Genomic DNA, 26,554 nt, shown 5'->3' with positions numbered 1-26,554 from the left:
AAGCTCAGATAAAGCTTCAAATACCCAAGATGGCTCCAAGGTCTTAATACGTCTTTTAAAGTCATCATTATTGCAACCCCAGCTGTAAAAGATTTCCAAATTAATTCAGCATGTATTAGCACATCAGGCATGTTAGATGCACGACGCACCAACCCGGCACTTTTCATTGAGAAGCAGCTTGCGGGATACTGTGTGGCACACTCGCACTGTGTCTAACTCAGGGTCACAGGTAACATCACCTCTCCTGATGAGGAGCCTCTGACCCCACGGATAGTTCTACCGACCTTAAGCGAATCATCGGAGGAACACACTACCATTTAACATAGGAGAAGGCAGCAGGACCCAGCCCTTAATGACTTATATTTTCTTATTTTACCTGGCAGTTGTCCTTAAATTCATCTGCTAACAACTTCTCTCAGATGTTCCTTTAAAAAGAATTCAATTTTTTTTTTTTTCTCCCTGTTAGTCAACACAATTAAAGACTATTGGTTTACCTTAACGGAGAGATTTTTGCTTAACTTGTCTGCACTCCCTGAGGAGTTATACTTACATCATGCATGGAGTCAAGAAGTTTAGTCAGTTGGTAGAATCTCTGCCAGCTTTGCCCAGAGTTACTTGGACATTTAGTTACCATCTTCTTTAGTTCTTTAATGTAATTTGCCCTCATTTCTTCAAATGCAGCTTGGCTTTTGAGACCATCCTTGGGAACTGTCATTGAAAAGACAGTCTTACATTAATATTAACTGCATTGCTTATTCTTTTGATGTGCATACTTAAAAAGTTACACTAGTTAATGGATGAAAGAATTAAACCATTAAGCAAAGTCCATAATTTTACAGACATTGGTAAGGAATCAACAACATCATACAGATTTGCAAGTGATTCAAGCACCCTCTCCAGATCTGTGATTGCAGAAGCTGTGGCAGAGGACAAGATAACATCTCAGAAATACAACACATGCTAACCTCATGCTGAAACTGCTTTTAATACAACCCAACCACAAAAAAAAAAAAAAAAAGGCAAAAAAAAGAGGCAGATGGATCAAGGGTGTTTTTTTAGAAGCTGAAGAAGTGATTTACTGTTCTTGAATGGTTCCCCACACTTGGGAGAGGAGGGGAAGGTACAGAATTACAGCTGTTATGTGCAGAAATGCTAGACCAAGTGACACATTTTTATGCCATCAAGTAACATCTAAAATGTCTTTGAATGTTAGTAAGCATCTGCATAACACCTAGAACAAACAGAGCCATGATTCTGCATGAAACGGAAGACTATTTTTCAAACAGGCATCATGACCCAGTGTTTGACCACAACACACAGTCGCAATAGTGTCCTATCAAAGTTCCCATCTGCCAGAGGGATCATTTCACAAATGGACTAAAGTAGACTTTTCTGATGCTTTTTGCTGTGACTGATAGCAGCAAGGCTATTTCCAAAAAAAAAAAAATAAAATACACTGTTTCTTTACAGACTACAAACACCCTTGCACTCTGGCAGGTTCTGCCCCAAACAGGAATGACTTACAGGCTCAGATCTCTAGAAAGACCCCAAAAAGGTTATTAAGAACATTACACAAAACGCTATGGCGTTTAAATACCTGGATTGGTTGAATGATGCTTAACCATCAAGTATTTTTCTACCCTGCATGTCTTAATGCTAGTCCACAGAAGGAAGATAAAATAAACTCACTCCTGTACGGTGTAGTATTTTCTAAGCAAGCCAGACAGCTATGTCAGAGTAAGCTAAATGGGAAGTTACTTATTAAAAAACGAAAGCAAAAAAAAAGAGGTGATCTTCTAACGTAGCTTACCCTGACTTAACATCTTGACAGAAATTGTCTTGTTCATCTCTTTCCTTCTCTTGTGAACTGCCTTCTATCCCACTGCAATCACATCATAAGCATGCAACAACCGCCCAAAAGGCTCCAGAGTAGAAGCTTTAAGAAAAAGCACGAGTTCCTTCTATCACCAGTATCCACCAGGCAAATTTAGCAATGGCAAACAAGGAGGAGCTCTACCACCACATGAGCAGCAAGGACTTGCGACCATGAGGTGCTGGAAAGGGGCATAAGGAGGAATCTTTAGAAAAAGCCTATGAGGTAATGCACCAACCTGGCTATTGCTCGTTAATTATTATATATCTTATCTTATATAAACAGAATATTTAATTTTTAAATTCTACATGCCAAATCTCCAAGTCACTCAGCTGACAGACAGAAGAACAGATGTAAAAATTCAGTTCAAGATGAATGAACATAGATACTCCAATCAAGATGAGTAAAGCCATCAGAGCATACGGTGGCCCTTAGACAAAAAAGCATGGGCTTTACAGTTCCATTAATATTTACAGGCCTGTATTCCTACATGCTGCTTAAAGACTGCTAGAGCCACTCTTCCTTTGCCTGCTACTATGTATTTTACTGTTCTGTCTGAAAATTATTATACCAACAGCCCAGCCAGATGATTAAGAAAGAAAGAAAGAAAGACCACAAATAAAGAGAACTCAAGCAAAACATGAAATTCTGGAGGTTTGCCCAGTGTTTCTGATTTTACTTATTAAATGCAGCAATGCTTTTGGCAAGCTCCCAAAATCTATGGTCTGTGGATAGCAAGAAAACAATTGAGTTGTAATGTGTGGTTTCTTCCACATGTAAATGGAGTGAAACTTCCTTGATGTGGTCATCATGAAAGTTTCAGAATAACTTGTACTCTGCTCATCACACTATTCAATAAAAAAACTGAAGTGAAAACAAACCTGGTGTTTTCTGTCATAAGGTTGTATCAAGGTATAATCATTTGAAACCAGGTTTGCTGCCCTTCATGTGACACTTCCCGGCTTTTATCACTGCCTTCATTTCTATTTCACTCTTCTCTCTCTAATGTAAATATGCTGATTCTCCCAAAACAAACTATTTTTAGTAGGTTTTCTCGTGACCGTGGTGTGCGTTTCAAAGGGATGCAGCTAGCTGAAGTTAATTGGCCAGGCTGATCTCGCCTAACAGACTCCTGTAATAACTCAAGTCATTAGTTAACAGTCCCAAGAGAGTAGAATAATAAATACCTAGCTTAAAGAAATTTTGCTACATTTTTAGAATGCCTTTAGGCTCTTTTTCTAAAGATTCTCCCCCTTTAGGGCTGATTAAAAAGCAGCAGAGCCAGATCTCCAATCCAGATACTCTCTCAAGAACATTTTGGGAGCTAGTACATCCTCAAGTACATCCACGTTAAGCACTGCTAGCTGCTTCTGGAAAGACCGCAGGTGACAGCCTTCAAAAAAACCCATTTACTTCCCAGGGCTCCCCTCGGAGCCCATCAGCTCCCCCCATACCAGTTTCACCAGCAGACCATCTCCTTGAACCCTCGGAGTGCAACCTGGGCATCAGACCCTGCGGGCCAGCAGACAAAGTGCTCCCCAGCCGGTGTCCTTTCCCCCCATCTGGGGAAGCTGGAATGTTCAACAGCAGGGAGGGAAAGAGACAGCCGAGCCCAAAAAACTTACAGCCCCAGGAGGTTTCTGTTAGCGGATCCAAATCCCCTCCAGCCGAGATGGGAACTGCAGCTTCACATCCTCCTTCTTTAACCACAGAGCTACCAGCTGGGTGGGAAGGGTGAGGTCTGGAGGAAAGGCACCGCAGACGGGGAGAAAGTGCCCATCCCACCACCTCGCCCGAAGGGGTTGCCACTCGCCTTTGCTGGATGCAAACCCCTTCGTAGGCACCTAACTCTGCCTGCAGCCAACCTGCTCATGCTGTGGCTGGACTTCAGACATCCAGGCTCCTGCATGTCTAAATCTGCAGCTCCGGCGTCCTGGAGTGGTTTCGGCGATAAGCGCCTTCCAGTGCCGCACAGCTAACTCCTGTCGTCTGCCATTCCTTTTCTTCCCCCAGCTTGCTGGGGCAGAAGATGGGGATATGGAAGAAGACAGCCAGATCTCAAAGGGCGTGCTGGCCTCCGCTCCCCACCAAACTGGGGAGATGCTCCGTGCACAGCAGGAGCCCCGGCAGCCCCTGGTGCCAGCAGCCTCAGGCGTGCATCCTGCCCACTGAGCCAGAATAAGCACAGCGGCCCCTTTGATCTCCCACTCCTCCTCTCCCCACGCAAAGCCCCCACAACCAGCCTCCTCCTGCTGGGGGGATTCTTGCCCAGTGAGTTCACAGCAGCGACATCACCAGTCGAGCTGATGCGTTTTCTCGTCACGATGTCACTGAGTGGGTCCCACAAAAAGGAGCACAATTATATAGAATAAAGCTAGTTTACGGGTAATTGGTTTTTTTCCACCAAGACTGACGGAAAAGGGATGTACAAACTGCCTGCGCATTTACACAATTGTATTGGGACAGGAGCTTTTCAGTATCTTCAGTAAGATACGATCAAGAGATCTGCTAATTACTCCACAGCACTGTACCAAACATCAAGACGGAATTTTGTATCTTAAGAAAACTCACAGCATGACACTAGAGAGAAGAATAAAGCGTGCACTGTCATTTATTAAAATTTCAGAGCCCTGTAAAAGGGCTTATCATCCTCAATTCACTTGGCATTGGAAAAATACCCATTTTGCAGTACAGGCAATGTACATCTTTTGATCTTGAAGGTCACGTTAAGTCACCCAAACCAGTGGCTTTGAGCGTTGAGTTGGGGTTTCTCCCCAGTCCCCACAGCTATTGCACGTTCTTGGCACACCTGGCCAACTTGAGCAGTTCCCTACAGAGACAGGGGGGGCCAAAGCCCCTTGCACGGTCACTACTGTCCTTCCAACACACACGACACTTCCTGGGTTAACAGAAAGCGAGATCTGCAGATAAACCGTAAGACATAAACCCAGGCTTATTCCTGCAGCCTGGCTGGAAACAGTCTGGCTCTTTGTCACATTAGTTAAAATCACCACACCTCTTTGTAAATTGGAATATTTTCGAGTATTCCCACGTAACCACACGTCTAACTTACCTGTGCTTAACAGCAGCAAAACTTTCATTATAGTGTACTCCTCAAAGCTAAGCTGCAGGCGAACAAACTGCAGGCTGATCTGGTGCATCCCCTGGCACAGTTCAAACATAGCGGACTGGCGCATCCGTTCCCTGCAACGAGAAAGAAACAAAATCCAGAGGATGAACACAGGAGAGCGCGACGTGGAAAGCCAGGCGCAACCTGGAAACCAAGCCCTCAACGGCGCAGAGGTCAGTAAGACACACCGCAGCTGCAACGTTCGGGTTAGGTAAGGGAGCTGGGAACTACGGAGACGAAGCTGGAGTCCCGCCAGCCCCCCTGCCGGCTGCCTGGTCCCCCATGCTCCTGGGCTGGGAGAAAAACCCACTGCCTGTGAGTTTTTGGGGACCCGGGCATCGCCCTGCTCAACTCCTGTGGATGGCTCAAGTTCACTTCGCTATCCAGTAGACCACAGGCAGCAGTAACACCCACACCCCTAAAAAGGAACAGAAATAAAAATATACGCTGACGATGTCAATGAACTGGCAAAAACGTTTTAAAATGTGTTTGAATTGTCAGCATTTGTTCAGCTGTGCCCTGGCTGACAGAAATGAGGCTGGTGAAGGGGTCAGAACTGGTGCAATAGAATCAATAGAACCACCTCCACCAGAGCAGGTTGCTCAAAGGCCCATCCAGCCTGGCCTTAAACACTTCCAGGGATGGGGAATCCACAGCTTCCCTGGGCAACCTGTTCTAGTGCCTCACCACCCTCACAGGAAAGAATTTCTTTCTAGTATCTAATCTAAATCTCCCCTCTTCCAATTTAAAACCATGACCCCTTGTCCTGTCACTACACTTCCTGACAAAGAGTCCCTCTCCGGCTCTCCTGTGGGCTCCCTTCAGATACTGGAAGGCTGCTATGAGGTCTCCCCGGAGCCTTCTCTTCTCCAGGCTGAACAACCCCAGCTCTCTCAATCTGTCCTCATAGGGGAGGTGCTCCAGCCCTCTGATCATTTTCGTGGCCCTCTGCTGGACCTGTTCCAACAGGTCCATGTCCTTCCTGTGTTGAGGACTCCAAAGCTGGACACAGTACTCCAGGTGGGGTCTCACGAGCCCAGAGTAGAGGGGCAGAATCACCGCCCGCGACCTACTGGCCACACTTCTCTTGATGCGGCCCAGGATGGGGTTGGCTTTCTGGGCTGCCAGCACGCATTGCTGGCTCATGTTGAGCTTCTCATCCACCAACACCCCCAAGTCCTTCTCCTCAGGGCTGCTCTCCAGCCATTCTCCGCCCAACCTGTATTTGTGCCTGGGATTGCCACGTCCCAGGTGCGGGACCCTGCACTTGGCCTGGTTGAACTTCATGTGGTTTGCACAAGCCCACCTCTCAAGCCTGTCCAGGTCCCTCCAGATGGCATCCCTTTCCTCCAGTGTGTCGACCATGCCACCGAGCTTGGTGTCATTGGCAAACTTGCTGAGGGTGCACTCTATCCTACTGTCCATGTTTCCGACAAAGATGTTAAATAGCACTGGTCCTAGTACCCACCCCTGAGAAACACCACTCGTCACTGGCTGCCAATTGGACATTGAGCTGTTGACCGCAACCCTTTGAGTGCGGCCATTCAGCCAGTTCCTGATCCACTGAGTGGTCCCATCCATTGAACCCATGACTTTCCAATTTTGAGACCAGGATGTCATGCGGGACAGTGTCAAACGCTTTGCATAAGTCCAGGTAAGATGATGTCTGTTGCTCTGCCCTTGTCCACCAAGTCTGTGGCAGTATCATAAAAGGCCACCAAATAGGGGAACCTATACTCATTGCACGCACGTTTCAAAGGATACGTCACCCATCAGTTGACGTACAGGTGGAAATAAGTTTTCAGGCGTGTCTGGTACAGCGATGAGCTGGGGGAAAAGATGGCCAAGGAGGAGCTGCAGCCTGCACCCCTCAGGGCAGCCAGCCCTGGCCCCAGCCCAGTAGCCTCCAAGGCTGCCTGCAGCCACAGACAAGAGGAAAAAACCCATGGCAACGAGCTCTGCTGCCCACCACACATGGTTGGGTTCACAAGCCAGGAGGGCCCTGGGATAAGGCATTTCCACCATGTCAGCAGACATCTTGACTCTTCTAATCCCAAGTAGTCCCCTAAGAATACGGCTGGCAGGTCTGGAAAATGGGGAAGTCGTTTAACAAAAAATAAAATAAAACGCATGATTTTGTGTTACTGCCTTTACGTCTACTGGGGAGCCTGAAGTTAAGAAATGACTGGGATGACCACTGCCTCAGCCAGCAGCACTTATGCATCCTTCCCAGTTAACCTCCACTTCAAAATCTCTGATTACTACTTGTCCTGAAAATGCAACAGGTCTAGCTCCAAGGATGAAAGTGTAGGAACAACAAGGAGAAACGATTTCCCAGTCACTGAAGTTCTTGTTAATATACTACACTGGACCTCCTAGGGGAATTCTTAGTCAAATTGTTGCAATGGTCTCTTATTCAACACTGAAAGAGTAAGAAATTCTGCATGCTTTTCCCCAAAATAATAATCTAAACCAGTCTGGAATAAAGGAGTATATAATAAGATGATCTCATTCATTAATACAGATTTTTGCCTGTTATATTGTAAAATAATAAGGATACGTGACTTGTATTCAGTTTACTCTCTTTTTTCTTTAAGTATACTTCGGTAGGTTAGGTTCAGACCCTATCTGTCTTCCCCGAGGCAACCCCAGGCTAACCTATCCTGCACAAGTTTCAGGTGAATTAGTTAGGATTTTGCTACATTTCTGAAGCCGCTATCCCAAACCTACAGCAAAGCCTCACTGAGAATTGCCTGCCTCATTCTGAAACTACTATATATATATAAATATATATATGCAGGTATTTAGACAATTGTTCAGTGACCACTAGTTTTTTGTTTTTAAATTGGTCAACAACAATTGTCTCTATTTCTTCAAACATTTTTTTTTTTCACATAATTGGGGAATTGGATGAAGCACAGCTAATTATTTTAACCAAGCAACCACTTTTTCAAATATACAAATTGGCTGGTGAAAGAAAAGAATCATACTGTGTGCAAACAAAGACTGATGTAATCTTCCTGGTGTTGTATTTCACTACTGCCAGAGCGGATTTTATTTTCCTCCTTAATACTAATAAAGCAGACTCCCCATTGTTATATGGGCTCTCCACTTTTCCCCTGCTCCACCCTCTTCTTGAGACTGAGAACTTCCAGCTTCTCTCTTTTTTTTTTTTTTTTTTTTTTTAAATTTAATAGTAGTAGTAATACTACGTTTATTTATTTTTATTAGGCATCATGGACTGCAGGGAAGAAAACAAATAGAAAAAAAGTAGTCGTTGAATGCTTTGGACTGTGACTGAAATACCACTTGGCCCTCTGAGAAAATCAGCCTCTGCTGTTGGATGGACACTGGCATGAGCACACAATCCTGGCCACAAGCTGCAGAGGAGATACACGTGCCACTTGGACACTCAATACTGGTTGCATGCTATGAAAAAACATGGAGGGACCTTGAGTAACTAGGAACTGGGTGAAACAGAAAAGGATTTGCAGAATTAAAAGATGCCAGATGCACAGAATTAGGCATTTCTGAAGCTGCTGTGTCTGAGGTCCTGCACCAGCATCGGGTCTGCCTGAGGCTGGTGGCCACCGTCCAATGCTTGCAGCCAACCCTGGATCAACCATCAGCAGCTGGATCTCTCCTGGTGTTTGGATATGCCCTTAGCATGGATGAACAAGTATGGCAGGGATGGGGGCTCCTTCATGTTTGACCACTGCATGACTCAGCCTACCACCCGTTGGGAGCATCACCCTAAACTAGCCTGAGGTCCACCTGCCTGGGTTGCTATTGCCCAGAGACCAAATGGCTGCAGGTACCTGTGAGCTGACCCACAGACAGCTGGGGAAAAAGACCCTGAAAAACCCCAGAGAGGGATCTCCCTCCTGCTGCGCCTGCCTCCCTCCCTCTTCCCAAAATTACCAAATCCAGGTCTAAGACACAGATAATGGTGGTTCCTAGTTGACCTTTCCCAGGAAGTTGAGAGGGATACGTACTGAAGCTGAAAGGCAAATGATTAATAAGGGACATCTGTATTTTTAAAAAGACATTTTAAGGTACATCTCAGACTGCTAAAGACTAGCAGGATTCAAAAAGAGCAGTCCATTATATCCATTGTTACTCTTGCAGCACACCAAAGTTAGTTTCTCCAGCCTCAGATCACAAAGCAGCTGCCACCATCCCTGCCTGCATTTGACCTCCACAAACAGAAGAAGCACCCGAGCTTTCACCCGACACCACAAGCCACACAGCAAAAAAACCAGAACACTTTGAGGTTTTGTCTCAGGTTTCGTATGCTTTCACTAAACAGTGTGGCAAAATACTGTCTGTGACAGCTAACCTAAAAGTCTCCTGACTCAAAACCTTTTTTTTTTTTCTTTTTTTACATTGCATTGCACTTTTTGTAACATTTTACGAAGAAAAACATAAGAGAGAAAAAGTATTTGTTGTGCTTTTATACGATTGCCTAAATAGAAGTTCTCTAGTTTACCTCAAGGAAAACCTGATGGCATTGTTTGTGGTGAGATAAAATTATACACAGAACTAGTCACTAGTTTATTTAACATACAGCAAACCTCTAATTTCAAACCAATTTCCCTCCTGAAAAATAAATTCAGTTGATTTATTACTAATTTACAAATTATTACTAACTACAAATTATGTTAGTTAATTCATGACTGTTTACCGTAAGAGAAGCATTTTGTGGGGAGTTTACAGTATTCAACTTTGCATCCGATTTTTAACCCACATAGGGTACAGAGCTTTTGGAAAATTCAGATGCTGACATCGCAGATATCCCAAGCAATAGAAATGGCTCATATATTAAAAGAGACGGGGCATATAGAAATTAAGGCATGTCAACATAACATGAACAAAGTTATTACTTTCTTAACAAATGCCTCATCTAAGAATAAATACCACCAGGTCATCACAAATGCCATTACCGCCACGGGGAAAAATTAAAACAAACTTCTATGTTGTCTTCCCCCGCCCCGCCTTTTTTTTTTTTTTTTTTTTTTTTAATAAGGAAATAAAAATTAAAAGCAAAACCCAACCAACCAAAACCAGTTCTACCTCTGACACAGCATATAAACTCCTCAACATGGAAAATGGAGAACGTGAAGATCTGGAATGTAAGGGCATGTATCTTTATGGGGACATTTAAGAAGGTAAGTACATTTAAGTAATAAAAGGCGTGGAGCCAAAGCTCTGAATCCACTGTGTGGATACGCATTCAAAAGTGGTGTCATTAGCTCAGTTTAGCTTAATCCTCCTTCATAATAATATGCTTTAAACTTTACACCTTAAGTTAATCCATCTTAAGTTCCCCGAGTGTCTCCTTACAGGCTTAATTTAATGCCCGGCTCACATTCTGCCTGACCTTTCCCGCAGGTAGAGCGCAACCAGCCCATTGCCCCCAGCTACTGCTCTGCCCAATTTCTACCTGCTCCTGCAGAGCCTCTTTGCTTTGGCCAAGGGTACCGTGTGTTAACTGCTCACCAAGTTGCTCACCGCATCCCCACTGGAACTGAACTGCCGCTGCTTTTCCCCTCGCTTCCCCCGGGAGGAAGACGAGGTGGGTACCTCCGCTGGCGAAGCCCTCCGAGGCACCTCAAGTGCCTCGGTGAGAAGAAGGGTTTTGCTCGTGCTGTTGGGTTTCTCTCAATGAACTACAGCAAATGTGTTCCTAGTTGAGAGACTCCCTGGTACTTTCCCTGAGTCCCAAACAATTCCCCATGCAATCTCTAGGTCCTCGCCTCTCTCATCTCTGCCACCTTTACTCCCAAATTGAATCCAGATCTCCTACCACCTTTCCACAGGCAGGTTGCATGGAGGTCAGCTCTGTGGTACCAGCCCACCACCTCAGCCTCTTTTTCAGAATCATAGAATGGTATATGTTGGAAGGGACCTTAAAGATCATCTAGTTCCAACCCCCCTGCCATGGGCAAAGACACCTCCCAATAGACCACATTGCTCAACACCCCATCCAGCCTGGTCATCCTCAACATCTACCCAGGGAGAGCTGAATACATGGATGAGAAAGTGGCAAACTAACCCAGCTACCCCCCTCTTCCCCTGCTCTGTGGAAGTAGCCGTCCTTTTACATAGGGGCAAGCGATGAGGCAAGTGGCTTTAGCACCTGGCCAAAAGGGGACTGATGCCCCAGATCACCAAGGGATGAGCCACCCAACTACAGCAGAGAAGTAGGATTTGAGCAGTCCCACCAGGGGAGGATCGATAGCTTAAGGAAACTGTTTAAGACAAGGCATCCTAAATACCAAACCAGGCATGTGTCTCATGAATATCCTTACATGACCTCCACAGAAACCAAACAGCCACATCAAAAATTGTGAAACTATAGGCATGCTGTACAGAAACAACTTGTTATGAATAAGTAACTTATAATTTATGAAGTCATCATAAAGTCTAGTATCGTTAATCTCCTTGTTGAGGATGGAAACTGCAATTCAACTGACCGTAACGAAAAAGAGGAACCCACGCACCGAGGATTATTCACTCACAAACGAAACTCAGGCCCAAACCAAACCTGACACCATGCTTTATTTACTTTCTCATGGGTACTATTGAAAGGCGCAACACAAGGCATCTTCCTAAATTAGACACGGAAGCAAAGAAAGGGAAAGCTGTGGTGGGTGTTTTGAAGTTTCATCAGTACTTAAGTGGCTTGCTGATAATCCCAAGAAAAACTGGGCAAAGGCATCCCGTTTCACAGCACCTCAGAGGAACAAACATGCAGCTAACTTAAGTCACTTGGCCTCTGCAGCTCAGAAAAGACTTAGGAAAATACTAAGCAACACCCGTAGGAAAAGTCTGATGTCAAAAGATATTCTTTGTGTTTCCTGATTTTACACTTTTTTCCCCTACAAGAACTGTTTCCAATTTTATAATCATGAGCCATTCCTTTGCTAGAATAAAACCTGTATCCCTTTGAAGCCTGTCCATCATGTAAAATCATTTCAGGGAAATTCAGAAAGCACATTACACTGTAACAAAACCAAAACAAATAAACAAACAAACGCAACCCAACAAGAAAACCTGCCAACGGCCTGAAGGTCAAAAACCGGTTTGGAAACCTCAGAAATAAAGGTATGCTTTCCACCATGCCAGGAGGGGTCAGTTTGAACTTGGCAGAGAGAGGAGTGAAACATCTCCAGACACATTTAGGGCAAGGCAGGCAAGCTGCGGACAAATGGAGAAAAAGACCAGGGACATGGGATCACAGGAGTCCCTTGTCCAGCTGCTCAAACCATCTCATCAGAAAAAGCCCTTGGCCTGAATTGTTTTACCTGCCTTAGGAGGGGTTCACTTGTCTGGATAAAGTTTTGAGGTTCTTGGGGAAAGGAAAAAATAAACATGTTATTGTAACAACAATTTAGTCTTTCTTGAGGGAGTATTCTACTTCAACCAGCTCCATCGTGAAGAATGATGGGGAACAGAATGACACTTCCTAGCACAAAACTGAACCTCTTTTTCCATGCAGAGGGGCAATCTCTGCACTGCTTTGTGTGCGGTGGCACTGGGAAACACTGTGCATCATTCTGCTCAATGTACTGTACCCAGACACCTGTTTCCCACCTCGAAGCCATTAAAAACGCAACCAAAGTCAGCAGTACTGGAGCAGCATCATTAATTTATTCCACTGATCAAAATTCAAGCCAAAATACATGCAGAATTCAGGCAAAATTAAATCACAACTTTTCATTCAGCACTTATTTCTTATTCAGCACTTTCTAATCTCTGCTCACTCTGCAAGGCACAGCAGAAAGAGACTAAAACATACTCCCTTCAACATTCTGCCTTCAACTCTTAAAGCTTTAGAGCGATCTCCTTCCAGGAAGGAAAAAATACCTGTTACCTTGCATCAATGGCAAATGTGGGCACTCAATCCTGTCAAAATTAACGGCAGTTTTGTCATCAGCTTTTACTACAGAGAAATTTGGGTCATGCCCATTTTTCCTTTAACTTGTCAGTAAGTCAGCAAAAATAAACAACCCATCTTTGGCACCACCAGCGACCTCCTCCTCCTACTGATAAGGCAGCAGATGCTCTCCCTAAGCAGTACAGGATAGAGTATTCAACTATTCAACGATTACCCTGTTGTTGGTTAAACTGCCATGGATAAACATAGGCTGGGAATTCGGTGGTTTATCCAGGAAAGTGTTAGTCTAGAGGTAGCATAGAGGTGACACCCTCAGACGACCACCCTGCTGCCTACACAAGCGATGGTGGATCTCAGCCAGGTTACAACATCACAGCCCCTGGCTGCCTGCTCTACCGTGCTGCTGGAAAACAGCCCAGGGAAAAAACCCCAAACAAACTGAAACCAAAGTGCCACTTCCTCAGCCCCCAGTATCAGTCTGGGTTCTCAGCATACTCCTACATTCCCAGACCATTTTGGCTGATACCACTGAACTGCCTGCTGCAGCTATTGCCTGTGTACATGCTCCTTCATACAGAGGCAGGTAAGTGCCAGCAGTCATGTCTTAAAGCAAAGCTGCAAGACTTGCCACCAAATGTCACCTCAGCTCCTCCTGCTGCCCCCAAATCACTCTGCCCTGTCCTGCCTGACTTCAGCCACTACTGACAGTCAGCATTTCTTCTCTCTACCCGCAAGGTGGGGAGAAAAAAAAACCTCTGTGCCCTATGAATCTGACACAGCAGCAAGGACTTGGCACTACTTTGAAATTAAGGAGGTTTTAGAGTGAGATCCTCTGGCAGCAGCAGGGAATTGGGCTCAAGGGTCCTGGAGAAGCCTCCCGCTGCTGTGTTCCTGCAGGAATCTGACACGCAACAGGAGAAAGCTGCTCCCTGCAAGGAAGCACAGTATGCGAAAAAGACAGCTTTCCGGCTCTAAAAGTTGCTGCAAGGAAAGCACTTCGGGGTAAGGATCTCCCCTCACCAACCCTGCCACAAGAAGGTGTAAACCTACCATTACCAAAGTAAAACATTTAACCCCAACAAGCTTCTCTGCCGGTGACCGGGATGCTGCCAGGGGAGGGGTGCGTAGCTGGGAGCACTGGCACGACAGCAACGACCTTGGCAGAAGAAGCTGCCAAACCCAGGACAAAACAGGGGTTATACTGAGAACCACCAGTGCTCAACGCTGATAATCAGACAAGGAAAGTCATTTCACGTTAAAAAAGACCTACAGACATAGCTGGTATTTTGTGGGGTTTAGCCACCCAGGCATACAAACTTGGCAATTTTTAAACTGAGTCAATTCTAAAAATTAGTTTTATCCCAAGAAAGTCCTCCTGGTGATGCTAGAGAATACAATCAGCGTGACCTGAACAGGCTGGAGAGATGGACAGAGAAGAACCTAATGAGGTTCAACAAGGGCAAATGTAGGGTCCTGCACCTGGGGTGGAAGAACCCCAGGCATCAATATAGGTTAGGGGTGGATCTTCTGGAAAGCACTTCTGAGGAGAAGGATCTGGGAGTCCTGGTGGATAGCAAACTTTCCATGAGCCAGCAATGTGCCCTTGTTGCCAAAAGGGCCAGTGGAATCCTGGGCTGCGTAGGGAAGAGTGTGGCCAGTAGGTCGAGGGAGGTCATTCTCCCCCTCTACTCTGCACTGGTGAGGCCACAACTGGAATACTGCGTCCAGTTCTGGGCTCCCCAGTTCAAGAGAGACAGGGAACTACTGGAGAGAGTCCAGTGAAGCGCAACTAAGATGATTAAGGGATTGGAGCATCTCCCTGATGAGGAAAGGCTCAAAGAGCTGGGGCTCTTCAGCCTGGAGAAGAGAAGACTGAGGGGAGACCTTATCTATGTTTACAAGTACCTAAAGGGTGGGTTGAAGGAGGATGGAGCTGGACTCTTTTCAGTGGTTCCCAGTGACAGGACGAGGGGCAATGGGCACAAGCTGGAACATGGGAAGTTCCATTTAAATATGAGGAGAAACTTCTTTCCGGTGAGGGTGCCAGAGCCCTGGAACAGGCTGCCCAGGGAGGTGGTGGAGTCCCCTTCTCTGGAGATCTTCAAGCCCCACCTAGATGCAGTCCTGAGTGATGTGCTCTGGGCGATCCTGCTTTAGCAGGGGAGTTGGACTAGATGATCTCTAGAGGTCCCTTCCAACTCTGACAATTCCGCGATTCCGTGAACTGATACTAAGAAATTTAGAGCTGCTTTAAAGTTTCAGCTAAGCATTTTCCTCTTATGTGCGTATCAACAAAGGAACTGGCAACTGCTCGTGGATAATGACTGCCAAAGAAGAGTTTCAGCTCCCCATCAGTAACAGAGGACTTGTGCTAAAATTCAATTTAATAATCACCCAGTTATGTAACCCTAAAATACCAAGCACATTGATAGCAAAACACCCCAAGTATCTTCTGGAATTAACAGTCAATTATGCAGTTAGCAGAATGCTGATACCAAATACTCTCTTTCGGCTTGCATTTGCATTCCAAAAGAGACAAATCACAGCTTAAATGAGAAAATACATAATTATGCCTTTACCAAAATGCTTTTTCAATAGCACATTCAATAATAAGTGATGATAATGTACACATCACAACAAACACCCTGTTAAACTTCATCAGAGAAAGGTATCACCAGCCAGAAAAGGTGCCCATCAGGTATCGTTTTATATATCCATTATGCCAGGGCTCATTGTCACCTGCAGTGGTTCATCAGCAAAATTACTGCTATATTCCACAAGCAGCAGCAATTTTCCTCTTGTGCCGACAATGCCTCAGAAATCAAGACGCTGCTTACGCTGCCATGCAAAGCCTGGCATTTTCTGGAAGTAAACCGAGCCATGCGTTCCTTTCGTACTCGTTTATAGAGAAATAACTTCCTCGTTTTTCTTTTAATCTGGAAGATTAATATTTAACTCTATAGGGTCAGTAGCAAAAGGAAGCACTACACACGTGAAAGGCATTTGGAGATGCCACCAAACAGCTCGCTGACGTGCAGAAAGATTAAGGCAGCACCATGTTCAGCTTGAAAGGAACAAACCTCTTCCTCTATCCTAGCCCTTCCTGCCCAAGGACCTTGAGAGAAGTGAAAAGACACCCTCCCCCAAAAGGCTTGTGGACATCCCAAAGCCATGCCGAGGCAATACTAAGAGAGCATAATTAGGCCAGCTAAATGTAAAAATCATGGGCCAAGCCTTCATGCTGAAGTCATAAAAACTAACAGTCAAACCCTTTCAAACACATCACAAGCTGGAAACCTGCCAGCACATCCGCTGGGCCAACAGGCTGATCAAGAGGAAAAAGAAGTGCTTGAGAAAGATCAGGCCATAGCAGAAAAGTTAAATAAAATCTTTGCGTCAGTGCTCCCCGTAAAAGAGCCCAGGAAGGCTCTGCACCAGAGTCTCCCTTTTCAGTAAGCGACTGAGGACTGTTTTCCAATTAAAGTGTGAGTAGAAGAGGGTTTAGAAAGAAAAAAAAAATACAGTAAAATGAATAGTAATAAATCACCATGACCAGATGGCATCCATCCATGAGCTGTAAAGTAACTTAAATACGGAATTGCTGAATTACTAACTGTGCTGTGCAGCTTATTGCTTAAATTGCCCTTATAAAAGGCGTGGAAGGTGACAAACGTGACTGATTTCTTAAAGTGGGTCTGGGAGTGGAGAGGGAGCACTCAAGAGACCAGAGGCTAGTAAGTCTCGTTTCTATCTCTAGCAAAACGACTGAAAGAGAAGCATTAATAGATAAATAAATACGCTATACAGGGTGAAAGTCAGCGCAGCTTCGGCAAAGAGAGGTCATGTCTCACGAATGGGTAAGAGCACTCTGATGATGGCACAAGGATGTTCTGGTGGGTACAGGCAACGTCTGTACGACTGAAATGCTTTGCACATGCCAGGTCTAGCTGCATCCCACGGCCATATGGGGTGAGACCTAAGCAAACACCAACCCTCTCCTCCTCCTCCTCCTCCTCTCCTCTGCCCTGGTTTCCACACAAAGGAAACTGGGGCATGCAGCTCGGGTATGGGCTGCAATAGCGTCTGTCGGCGTGCCAGCAGGGGTAATTGCTGGTCTAGGACCTCCTGCATGCTGCGCTTTGCACCAGGAGGTATGCAGGGATGCAATCACGGCAAAGCTGGATTTTAAAGCTATTAAAAAGATCTTCTGAAAGCTCTTAAAGGGAGCTTAGGGATAAGGAGGAGGCATCTTCATGGATTATTAGCAGCTTAAAAATAGGAAGCCAAGGGTAATAATAAATGGACATCTTTCACAAGTAATGGAGGTTACCAGGGAAGTCTCACAGAGCTCTGCACTGGGGCTTGGGCTGAAAACTGTACTCATACATCATCTGAAAAAAATCAGACCTATGGAAGTGACAAAGCTTGCTGATGACTCCAGACAATGAGATCAAGAGCTGCCTGTGAAAAACTGCTGAAAAATCTTGCAAAACTGTGCGGACAAAATGGAAAAGAAGAGAAGAATGGACTAGAAGAGAAGACTGAGGGGGGATCTGATCAATGCTTACAAATACTTAAAGGGACGGTGTCAGGAGGATGGGGCCGGTCTTTTTTCAGTGGTGCCCAGGGACAGGACAAGAGGAAATGGGCACAAACTTGAATATAAGAAGTTCCACCTAAACATGAGGAGGAACTTCTTCCCTTTGAGGGTGGCAGAGCCCTGGAACAGGCTGCCCAGGGAGGTGGTGGAGTCTCCTTCTCTGGAGACATTCAAAACCCACCTGGACACGTTCCTGTGCAACCTGCTCTGGGTGGTCCTGATCTGGCAGGGGGGTTGGACTAGATGATCTCCAGAGGTCCCTTCCAACACCATATCACTCTGTGATGGTGAAAATCACTAATTGCAAGACAATGCAGACAGTATAATCATCTTCCACCACACATACAAAAGAACTGGCCCTAAATTAACAAACATCACACAATAAAGAGACCCAAGTGTAATTGAGAACAGGTTTCTGGGGCTTCTGTCTTGAAAATGCTTGCTCAATGTTGACTAATGGTCAAAAAAAAGTAAAGAGTGAGAGAAGAAGAGTCGAGAGCAAGACAGAAATCATAATTTTGCTACTGCATAAATCCACTGCGTTCTGAACAGTCAGTCTGGCCTCCTCCCAAAATTAATACAACAGGCTAGCAAAAGCACTGAAGGAGAAGATGAGGATGGCCAGGGGTATCAAACAACTGATAAACAAGGGAAGATTACATTGACTAGCTGATTCTTTAGCTCATAGAAGAAACAATGGGACTTGACAGAGATCTGTAAGTGATAAATGGCCTACACAGAATGAAAAGGAATATATCCAGTATTACTACAAACACAGGAATGAAGTGGCACTCCATTAAATTATCAGTTACCTGCTTTAGAAACATCTCCAACAAAAACATATGCATAATTAAATTGCAGAAGTGACTGCCACAGAACATTTTAGATATCAAGATTATAAATGTGTTCAAAAAAGTATTAGGCAAATTCACAGAACAAAGATACAGAAGGGTTATTAAGCACAATTGTCCAAATGCAATCTCCCATTCAGAAAGTACCTATATGACTGACCACTGGAACAGGCAAATGAAAAAGTATCATTTTACCCTTGTCCTGATCTTATGTTTTCTTTGCAAGTGGGCATTCTAAAGGATGAGAAACTGTGCTAGATGGACCTTTCTCCTGTCAGTTTTCACATTCTTACGGATCTCCTTAAAAATTTATATCCTGTCTTCCTTTACAGTTTCACAGTTTCAACTAAAACCCCTTAGAAATTTAAGTGTTTAGAGATAAAGGCATGAAAAGGCAGAGCCTTTAGAAATTTATGCAAAGAAGTTGAATCTATTGCTTTGCCCAACCATTGACCTGTTTACAAACAAAAAAGCAAAATAAGACTTGGGGAATCTAGCTAAAGCATATTACATCTATTATCTACAAGTATGACAGTAGCTCTTCAAAATTTCCTTCTGTGCCTGCACTATTTTGGGGTGGGCATGTAACAGAATCCCTGAGCTGCACTTCATGAAAAAGTAAATAATAATACCAATGTATATAAAAATTTACTGATCAAGACATCCACTTCTCAATGCACTGACAGTTTAGGTTGTATGAATGCAGCACTCCTCTTCAAAATAATATATGCAAGCAAAAATCATGCAGGGAGGAGTATCAGGGGGAGCTTGCTGACCTTTTAACACGATCAGGGATCACACAATTTATTAGCAAAGAATGAACACTGACAACTCTTATCAACAATCATTGTGGCAATACTAATTAAAAATGAGGGATTTGAAGAATGGCAGATGAAAGAGATTACAAAAATGTACCTAAATTTAGACACTACAGGTTTAACAGATTGCAAAAGAAACCAAAAGGGTTAACACCCATCATCCTGCAAAATGTAAATGGGGAAAAAGTGATCTTTTAAACAATAAAAGGAGTTACTTCCTGGCTTTATCGCCACTCACAGATGATCTAAGTAATCATTTTCCCCCTGCTCTGGGGTATATTTAAGATTAAAAAAAAAAAATCTGTTCTTCTTAAATATTCAGCTTATTTTATTACATTTATCTTTCTGCTGTTACTATAGAAATCAGAATACCAGAAAGACTTAGAGGCTTCAGCACTGAAAGGGCACAGAGAGGCAGCTGCATCCTCGCACTGCCTTAGGAACACCAAATCCTAATGGTCCCAGCCTCCACAAGTATATGATGAGAGGATATTAGGAACATAATGAATAGACAATAAACATGCTATTTACTAATAAAATACACATAATTAATAAATGCAGATTTAAAATAAAATCTTACCTATTCAGCCGAGCTACATCTTAATTCTTAATTTAGTTTTATGATTTTCCTCAGTGTTACAAAATCCTCTACCCGTTCACATCCCATGATAACATTAGCACAGAAAATTCACATAAATCGCCATGTATTGAAGCTGGTTTTCTGGCTCTCTCTACCTCATTTGCTCTACATCAACCTTCTCATTTGAAAAATTTATTCTCTATTTTTCCTCTATTGCTAATATCAACCTCTGTCTGCTTTTAAATTTTAAAAATTCACACTTGGGGCAATTACCAAAGGCATAGCATGAAAGATCCTTGCAATACTATGTTTTTATTTTACTGAAAGTTAAATCTTGCACTGTAAAGGAAAGATTTATATTAATTTGTAGTAACCTTTGTTAGTTTGTTAAACTACACTGCATACATAGTATTATTGGGTTATTTAAAAATACCTGGAGTAGATGATTGAATTTTATAATCAGAAAGCCATCCATACCGCACTACAAACTAGAAAAGTGGCCAGTAGTGTTACAATTGCCCAGGTGGCTACAATGAAAGGTCAGCCACTTCTTAGCTCAAAATCCATAGCCTGAAGATTCACCTCATCAGTCAAAAGCAGCACCAATACGTCAATCAGTATATTCTGCTCTTAATGTTTTGCACATAATATCCAATAAACTGCAGCCTCTACTGAAACCTTTTTACTCTAAGGAGCGAGCTGCATATGATGTAATACAATAATTTCAGAGATGGAAAAAAAGACACTGCTGATCCAAGTGCTTGTGAAAACTGGCCCCCAGTCTTCAGACTTGTTTTTTCAAGTTCACTTTACTGATTTTTGGTACCTCATGCAATGCCTAGTGCTGTTTTTATCAGGTCAACCCTCAAGTCCTTGACGACGGTAAAAATCTCTGTAAAGATCTGATGACAGTTAGAACAAAGTACAACGGCCATGAAATTCAGAACTTGCACACTTATGCTCCTATGATTTATTCTCTATGCTGCAGATGACAAACCAAGAAAAATCAAAGGAGCAAGAAAACACACAGTACATTAGTCATTCGCTGCATTTGCAAAATACTGCTGAAATATTGATGCTGACTTTAATGTACTAATGTGGTCTCAGCACAGTGTCTCAGCATTACTGAACTCTTTCAGTATCCCACATCATTGCTATTTTACAGCTAGATAAGGCTGGAATGGTAAATAAGATAATTTGGGTAGATTTCCTAAAAAGAGTAAATGATTTTGGAATTTGAGTCTCTTCGAAAGTCCCTAAGGATTCAGAAGTCTACAGAGACACCATGTAATACCTAAGACCAAAAGAAAAATCGAGACCTGTAGGGGAACTCCAGTGTTGGGCTGGCCCTCTGGTTTCTTTACACCAGCAGAAACTAACGCTTGCCCAAGAAGACACGTGCCTTGATTTTTAATATTCATCAGCAATGCCATTGGCTGGGTTTTTGACCTGTGGAGAGATGAAAAGCCACCATCCCACTTCCTTAGGGAAGGGGTGGATAAGCAGGGCAGCCTGCCATAGGTGACACAGTTTCTGGGTACCAGCTGGGAGGGGGATATGTACTGGGAGTAGAAGCCGTGGCCCTGAAAAGCAGCCCATGTCCCACTGCTCCCACTGGTTTCCCATGTTGGGGGAGCAAGGATCCCCGTCATGCCACATCTTGGCTCCTGCTGGGTTTCTGTTGGCAGTGCTGCACTCGTAAATGCTTTTTATCCCTTCCTGAGCCTCTGAAAGGTTGTCAGCCGATGCCCTGACTTAATGTACGGGTGGAAGCAGATACCTGGGAAGTTGCTACCACTAGCTGGTGGGACAGCAACTGGCTGAGCCTATCATAGAAACAAGGGCAAGAAGGAGCATCCCTTGCCTTCCTCTGGGATTCAGGCATCTGACTTCTGCCCTGCAAACACATAAACTCCTACTATTGAAAGATTCAGATCATCAGACTTCTTGTAGGACCTAAACTGTCATGCCGTCTCTTGTCAAAAATGTTGGGGACTTTTCCTTCAAAAGGACACAGCCAGAGAAAGAGCAGTTTTAGCTATTAGTTCAATGATTAATTAATCCAGTAAGGGAGAGACCAAAGAAATTTGAAACTAACTTCCCTATCTTCCAGGACCATGTCTTAAAAATCATGTTTTAGCTTGTTCCCTGTAGCAAACAGTTCATTTTACATAGTTTCAGACAGCATCCCCGAAAATAAGCTACCACTAAAAAAAACCTGTATTTTGCTACATCCCTTGCTTTGTTCTAACACCCACTCCAAGCAGCACCACTCAGTTTCCTGCTTTCAGTTGTGTATAATTTTACCAATTCAATGCTCTGGACTTGAATTGTCCATGCATGTGCCTGCCTCAGGTTGAATTAGATCAGAAAATTTCAGCTAAAGTCTTTGGCTAAGTCTTAAGAGAAATATTCTCCCTCCCTCGAGTTAAATAAACAACAGCCATTTTTTTTTTTTTTTTCTGTGGGATTTCTGTTACTTTGCAGTAGGAACCTGAAATGTCTCAAAGCTTAGGTCTTGAATCAGTGATAATCTTTTGCCATGTTGTAAGAAAATCTTCCCCAATACTATCTCTCTGTTCTCCCAAATCCCTAGATTCATTCCAGGTAACGCTTCCTCACCAGCAACAAATGAAGCAAAAAATCCAACAGTCTCTCACTACATGATACTCTGTCATCCCCACAACTCGCCCAACCTGATCGATAGAAAAAGGAAGGAGTCATACACACAAAAATATTATGGGATAACATAAATCAAAGGTTTGGTTATGGATACTCAAAGGTTCAAACCACAACTTCACAGACCACCTTAATTTTGGAACTTTGCAACTTCTTGGATTTGAGCTTGCAGCCTTAACATTATTGCAACATCTTTTGAGTGTTACTACACATGCAATAGGCATCCTTTAAGACTGTTTACCTGCGATAGGAATTATGTGGTGTCACACATATGATGGTCTTTTAAAGATTTACTGTGGATTAAAACTAAAACTCTATATATAGAATATTAGTTTTGATTACAACTATTATGCTACAAAAGAAATAGATGAAAAACCCCCACGTACCGTAACTTACACACACCACACCCCCCCATAAAATGTACTGTCCTATTTTATGCCTCTTTCAGGCTGTTTTTAGGCATTTCTGTAACAGGCTGAGCAACCATTTTCTTATCCCTCAGTTCACATCTTCACGTTTACTTAAGCCCAATTAAAGCAATGGAATATTGGCATGATCCATGAAGACAAACAGTACACTTAATTAGATAGGTAACATGACTAAATGAAGGTGGACAAGTATTTCCAGCCTTCCATAAGCCTAACAGGAAATCAAGGCACGTGTCAAGTAGAGAGGCATTTTGCACTGTACTTATACAACCAAAGGTACATTTAACAGCTATTAATGACACAGATCCTCATTTGTTATTTGCCTTGTTTACAGGCCTTCAGAATAAGAAAGAAAACAAGATCATATATCATGGCCTTCCAGAAACATTACGACTTCCTTTTATTCATAGTAGTTAAGAGTAAACAGAAACTTCATTTAATGTAAAACAAAGCAACATAATTCTGCTAATGCCAACCTCTACTTTCACTCTTTTTTAACTGTTCATTGAAGAAAAATGCTAAACCCTCGAGGGCCCTGAGTGTATCCTGCTGGCCAAGGACCTTCCTAATTGCTTCTCGCGTAGAGATGGGAAATGACCTCTCCAGACACAATGTGAAGGAATACCAAGAAAATCTTGGCCAGGTGATAACAGGAACATAACTCTCTCAAGCCAGCAGAAGGAAAAGTCATTTTAAACCATCTCCCTTTCATTCTGCACCAAATAATACATGTCCTAAACTGACAAGGGCAGTAAAACACTCAAAAAGGTGCACCACGTGAACCTTAGAGAGGTCTGGTAAAGCTCATGGCACAGAAATGAAGCGCCATGTTTATAACTACACATCACATTTCCACGTTCATGGTACTCAAAAACTAAAGGTAAGACCAGCCTTCAGCTATGCCAGAGCAAAGCTTCAAAACAGTGCCTTTTCACAAACAAAAATATATATTATGTTTTGTGCTTATCTGAATGCTTTCTACACTGAACTGTATTGGCTGACTTTTACAACTCCAGTAATTCACCTTTGACTTTATATCAAAATTGGGAAAAGCACTGCATCTCTATCAAACTTGGAATCACAAAATAATTTAGCTTGGGAGGGACCTCTGGAGGTCTCAAGTCTCCAACCCCCTGCTCACAGCAAGGCTGATGCTGATGTTGGAGCAGGCTGCTCGGGGCTTTGCCCAGTCAAGCACTGGACATCTTCAAAGACAGAGACTCCAAGGTCCCTCTGGGCACTTGCTCTGCTATTTCACCATCTCATTATGAAATTTCTCCTGCTGCCCAGGAGGCAGTTGATTGTCCTAGACTTGTGATTGCAGCCTCTCATCCTTCCACTGGGTACCTCCATGAAGAGTCTGACTCCATCTTTTCTGTAACAACTCATCAGGAAGCTGAAGGCTGCAATTAAATCCCCACTGCACCCTGCATGGTCTTCTCCTGGTTGCATAAACCCAACTCCCTCACTGTCCCAGCTAGCCCCCAACCGTCTTGGCCAACCTCCAAGGTGCTCTCTGCAGTTTCTCAAAAACTTTCCTGTGCTGGGGAGCCCAAAACTCAGACTCCAAATGCAGTCTCACAACTACCACCCTGAGCGGCAATGCTTTCCCATCAAGTAGTGAAACATGAGCAAAGCGAGAAAAGCCCTCTCATTCCAGAGATGTGCCCATTACCGTCCTGGAGTAAGCACTGAACTCCTGCCCTTTTACCTCCCAGGACATTTCTTGCCCTCATTAGCTACTTCAAAAGCCCCTGTCACACATCTCACAGCTCCTAGTAATTTATTTTTCTTCTCTTTAGAAACATCTGCCTTCTGCTACCTTTGGTAGTTCTGCAACGAGCACAAACATGCAGGAGACCAGACCACTATCTTACATTCATATCTGGTTTTGGATGGATGTTTTTATTTTGCACTCCATAACATTGCACTCCTAATTACCGACTGGATCCCAACCTCAACCTCAGTACAATTCTGCAGGCACCTACCTTCAAGGCTTGCAGCATAAAACTCACAATTGATCTCGACTTCAGGAAGCTGCTTCTAGCTGCTGTACCAAGAACGCTATCAACGCATACACACTTTTATTTGCAAGTGGGATTGACTTCCCTGTCCAATAAATTTTGACGCCCTGACTGACTTTCCTTAGATGGGGTAAAGCTGCTTCTGTGTTTGAACTTTTGAGTCTACATTTCCCCAGGAGAACCAAACTCTTCAAAGTTCACATTTTCACTTAGCTTTAGCTACAGATACTTTTTCTGTGATGATTCTCTAATGTCCAAGTCACAGCAGAGGTGCTTTCACCAAGGAAAATGGCTAACACTACATTTTCAACCACATACAGCGAATCGCCAGTTCTTCCTCTGAAAAAAAACACAACCCAAACCAAACGATCCTTATTTAATATTGCTCACTACTTTGGGATCAATCTCATATGCATTAATTATTTAGGAATTCCTAAATCAAAGAAAGACTATTAAGATGGACAGCGACAAAGCATCTTCTTCTCCAAGAAAAACATTTCAGAAAGCCTCAGTAGACTGAGTGGTAAGTTATTTTTTGTTCATTCTTTTCCTACCCTTTTTTTTTTCCTTTAAGAGTACCCATATCCTATTGATTATGGCTCATTTTTACCTCTAGAAAAAAAACCAAACCTTCTGGGATAAGCATATGACATGACCCCAGTTTGACCGCATGTGTATTCGCTTAAATTTTGATGTTACTGTCTTGGAATAAACATTGGGCAAATGGAAGAGAAATTAAATTATACTCATCAAAAGCAAAGCATTAAAACACAAAATATAAAGGAACACACATACTCAGAAGGAACGGTTCCTTGGTTGATCCTTCTTTTTGTCTGAATGCATCATAAAAGAAGTTATGTTTCATTACTGAAAAAACGTTCTGGCTCCCTTCATGGTTGCAAAGAAGGGTAATTAAGACTGTCAAGAACACACATTGAACAGCTGTATATTGTTAAGAAAAGCAGCATTATATGACTGCTCTGAAAAAACCTGGCAATTTAAACAATCACATTTCCTAGAAGTCAGATATTTTTCCAAGCTCCAGTAGATACCAAAAAAAAAAAAGCTTTTTTTCTATAAGTCTTGGTTGTGTATCAGTCATATTTCAAGCCAGCAGGATGGTCCTAGTTTGAGAACACATCTACATACATAAGGAGAAGTGGATGGCAGTATCAAACCTTTGCCAACTGAAAACTGAGTCCCTGAAAAAAACCCATAAATTAAGCTACTTATTAAGCTGGAATTAGCTGAAATTTTCTTAGACTGCAGGTATGCCTGAAAACCAAATAAAGACAGAGTAATCCTTTCAGCCTGCACTGAAAAGGACCATTAAGGAATACTTACTCATCGAAGATCAGGTCTGGAGCAAAATAGAGGAACTGGCTGTTTGTATGTTTGTATGATCTCCAACTCAAGGCAAACGATGACAGACACATCCATGAATACTGAATTAAAGTAATTTGGTCCTCTAGAGGCAAGTTTCTAAATCCTAGAGATCAAACCAGAAAATACCCATGAACTACATTGCGCTCTACAATGGTTGGCCAAAACAGCACTGAACAAATACATTGCTCATTATTTTTCTAGTATTAATAAACAAGAGCAACATTCCCACAAAGTATACTTCTGAAAAAACAAAACTATAATTTTTCATCACAGTGACAAAACATG

At 43.3% G+C, this 26,554-nt stretch overlaps 1 protein-coding gene across 3 annotated transcripts in view; it reads right to left on the bottom strand.

The window, feature by feature from the left end:
• The window catches only part of NR3C2 (nuclear receptor subfamily 3 group C member 2), a 231,359-nt gene that overhangs the window by 14,130 nt on the left and 190,675 nt on the right, over window positions 1-26,554 (bottom strand). For all 3 annotated transcript variants that reach the window (XM_074155106.1, XM_074155107.1, XM_074155108.1), the window contains 3 exons: window positions 26,228-26,372; window positions 4,947-5,077; window positions 551-708 (listed from right to left, as the gene is read on the bottom strand). In XM_074155106.1, coding sequence (XP_074011207.1) covers window positions 551-708; window positions 4,947-5,077; window positions 26,228-26,372 — 434 coding nt within the window. The remainder of the gene's footprint in view (window positions 1-550; window positions 709-4,946; window positions 5,078-26,227; window positions 26,373-26,554) is intronic.

Source organism: Numenius arquata, chromosome 10 (genome assembly GCF_964106895.1).
Source record: "Numenius arquata chromosome 10, bNumArq3.hap1.1, whole genome shotgun sequence".
NCBI lineage: Eukaryota > Metazoa > Chordata > Aves > Charadriiformes > Scolopacidae > Numenius > Numenius arquata.
The sequence above is the reverse complement of the archived record's forward strand: the minus strand, read 5'-3'. Positions and strand labels throughout refer to the sequence as shown.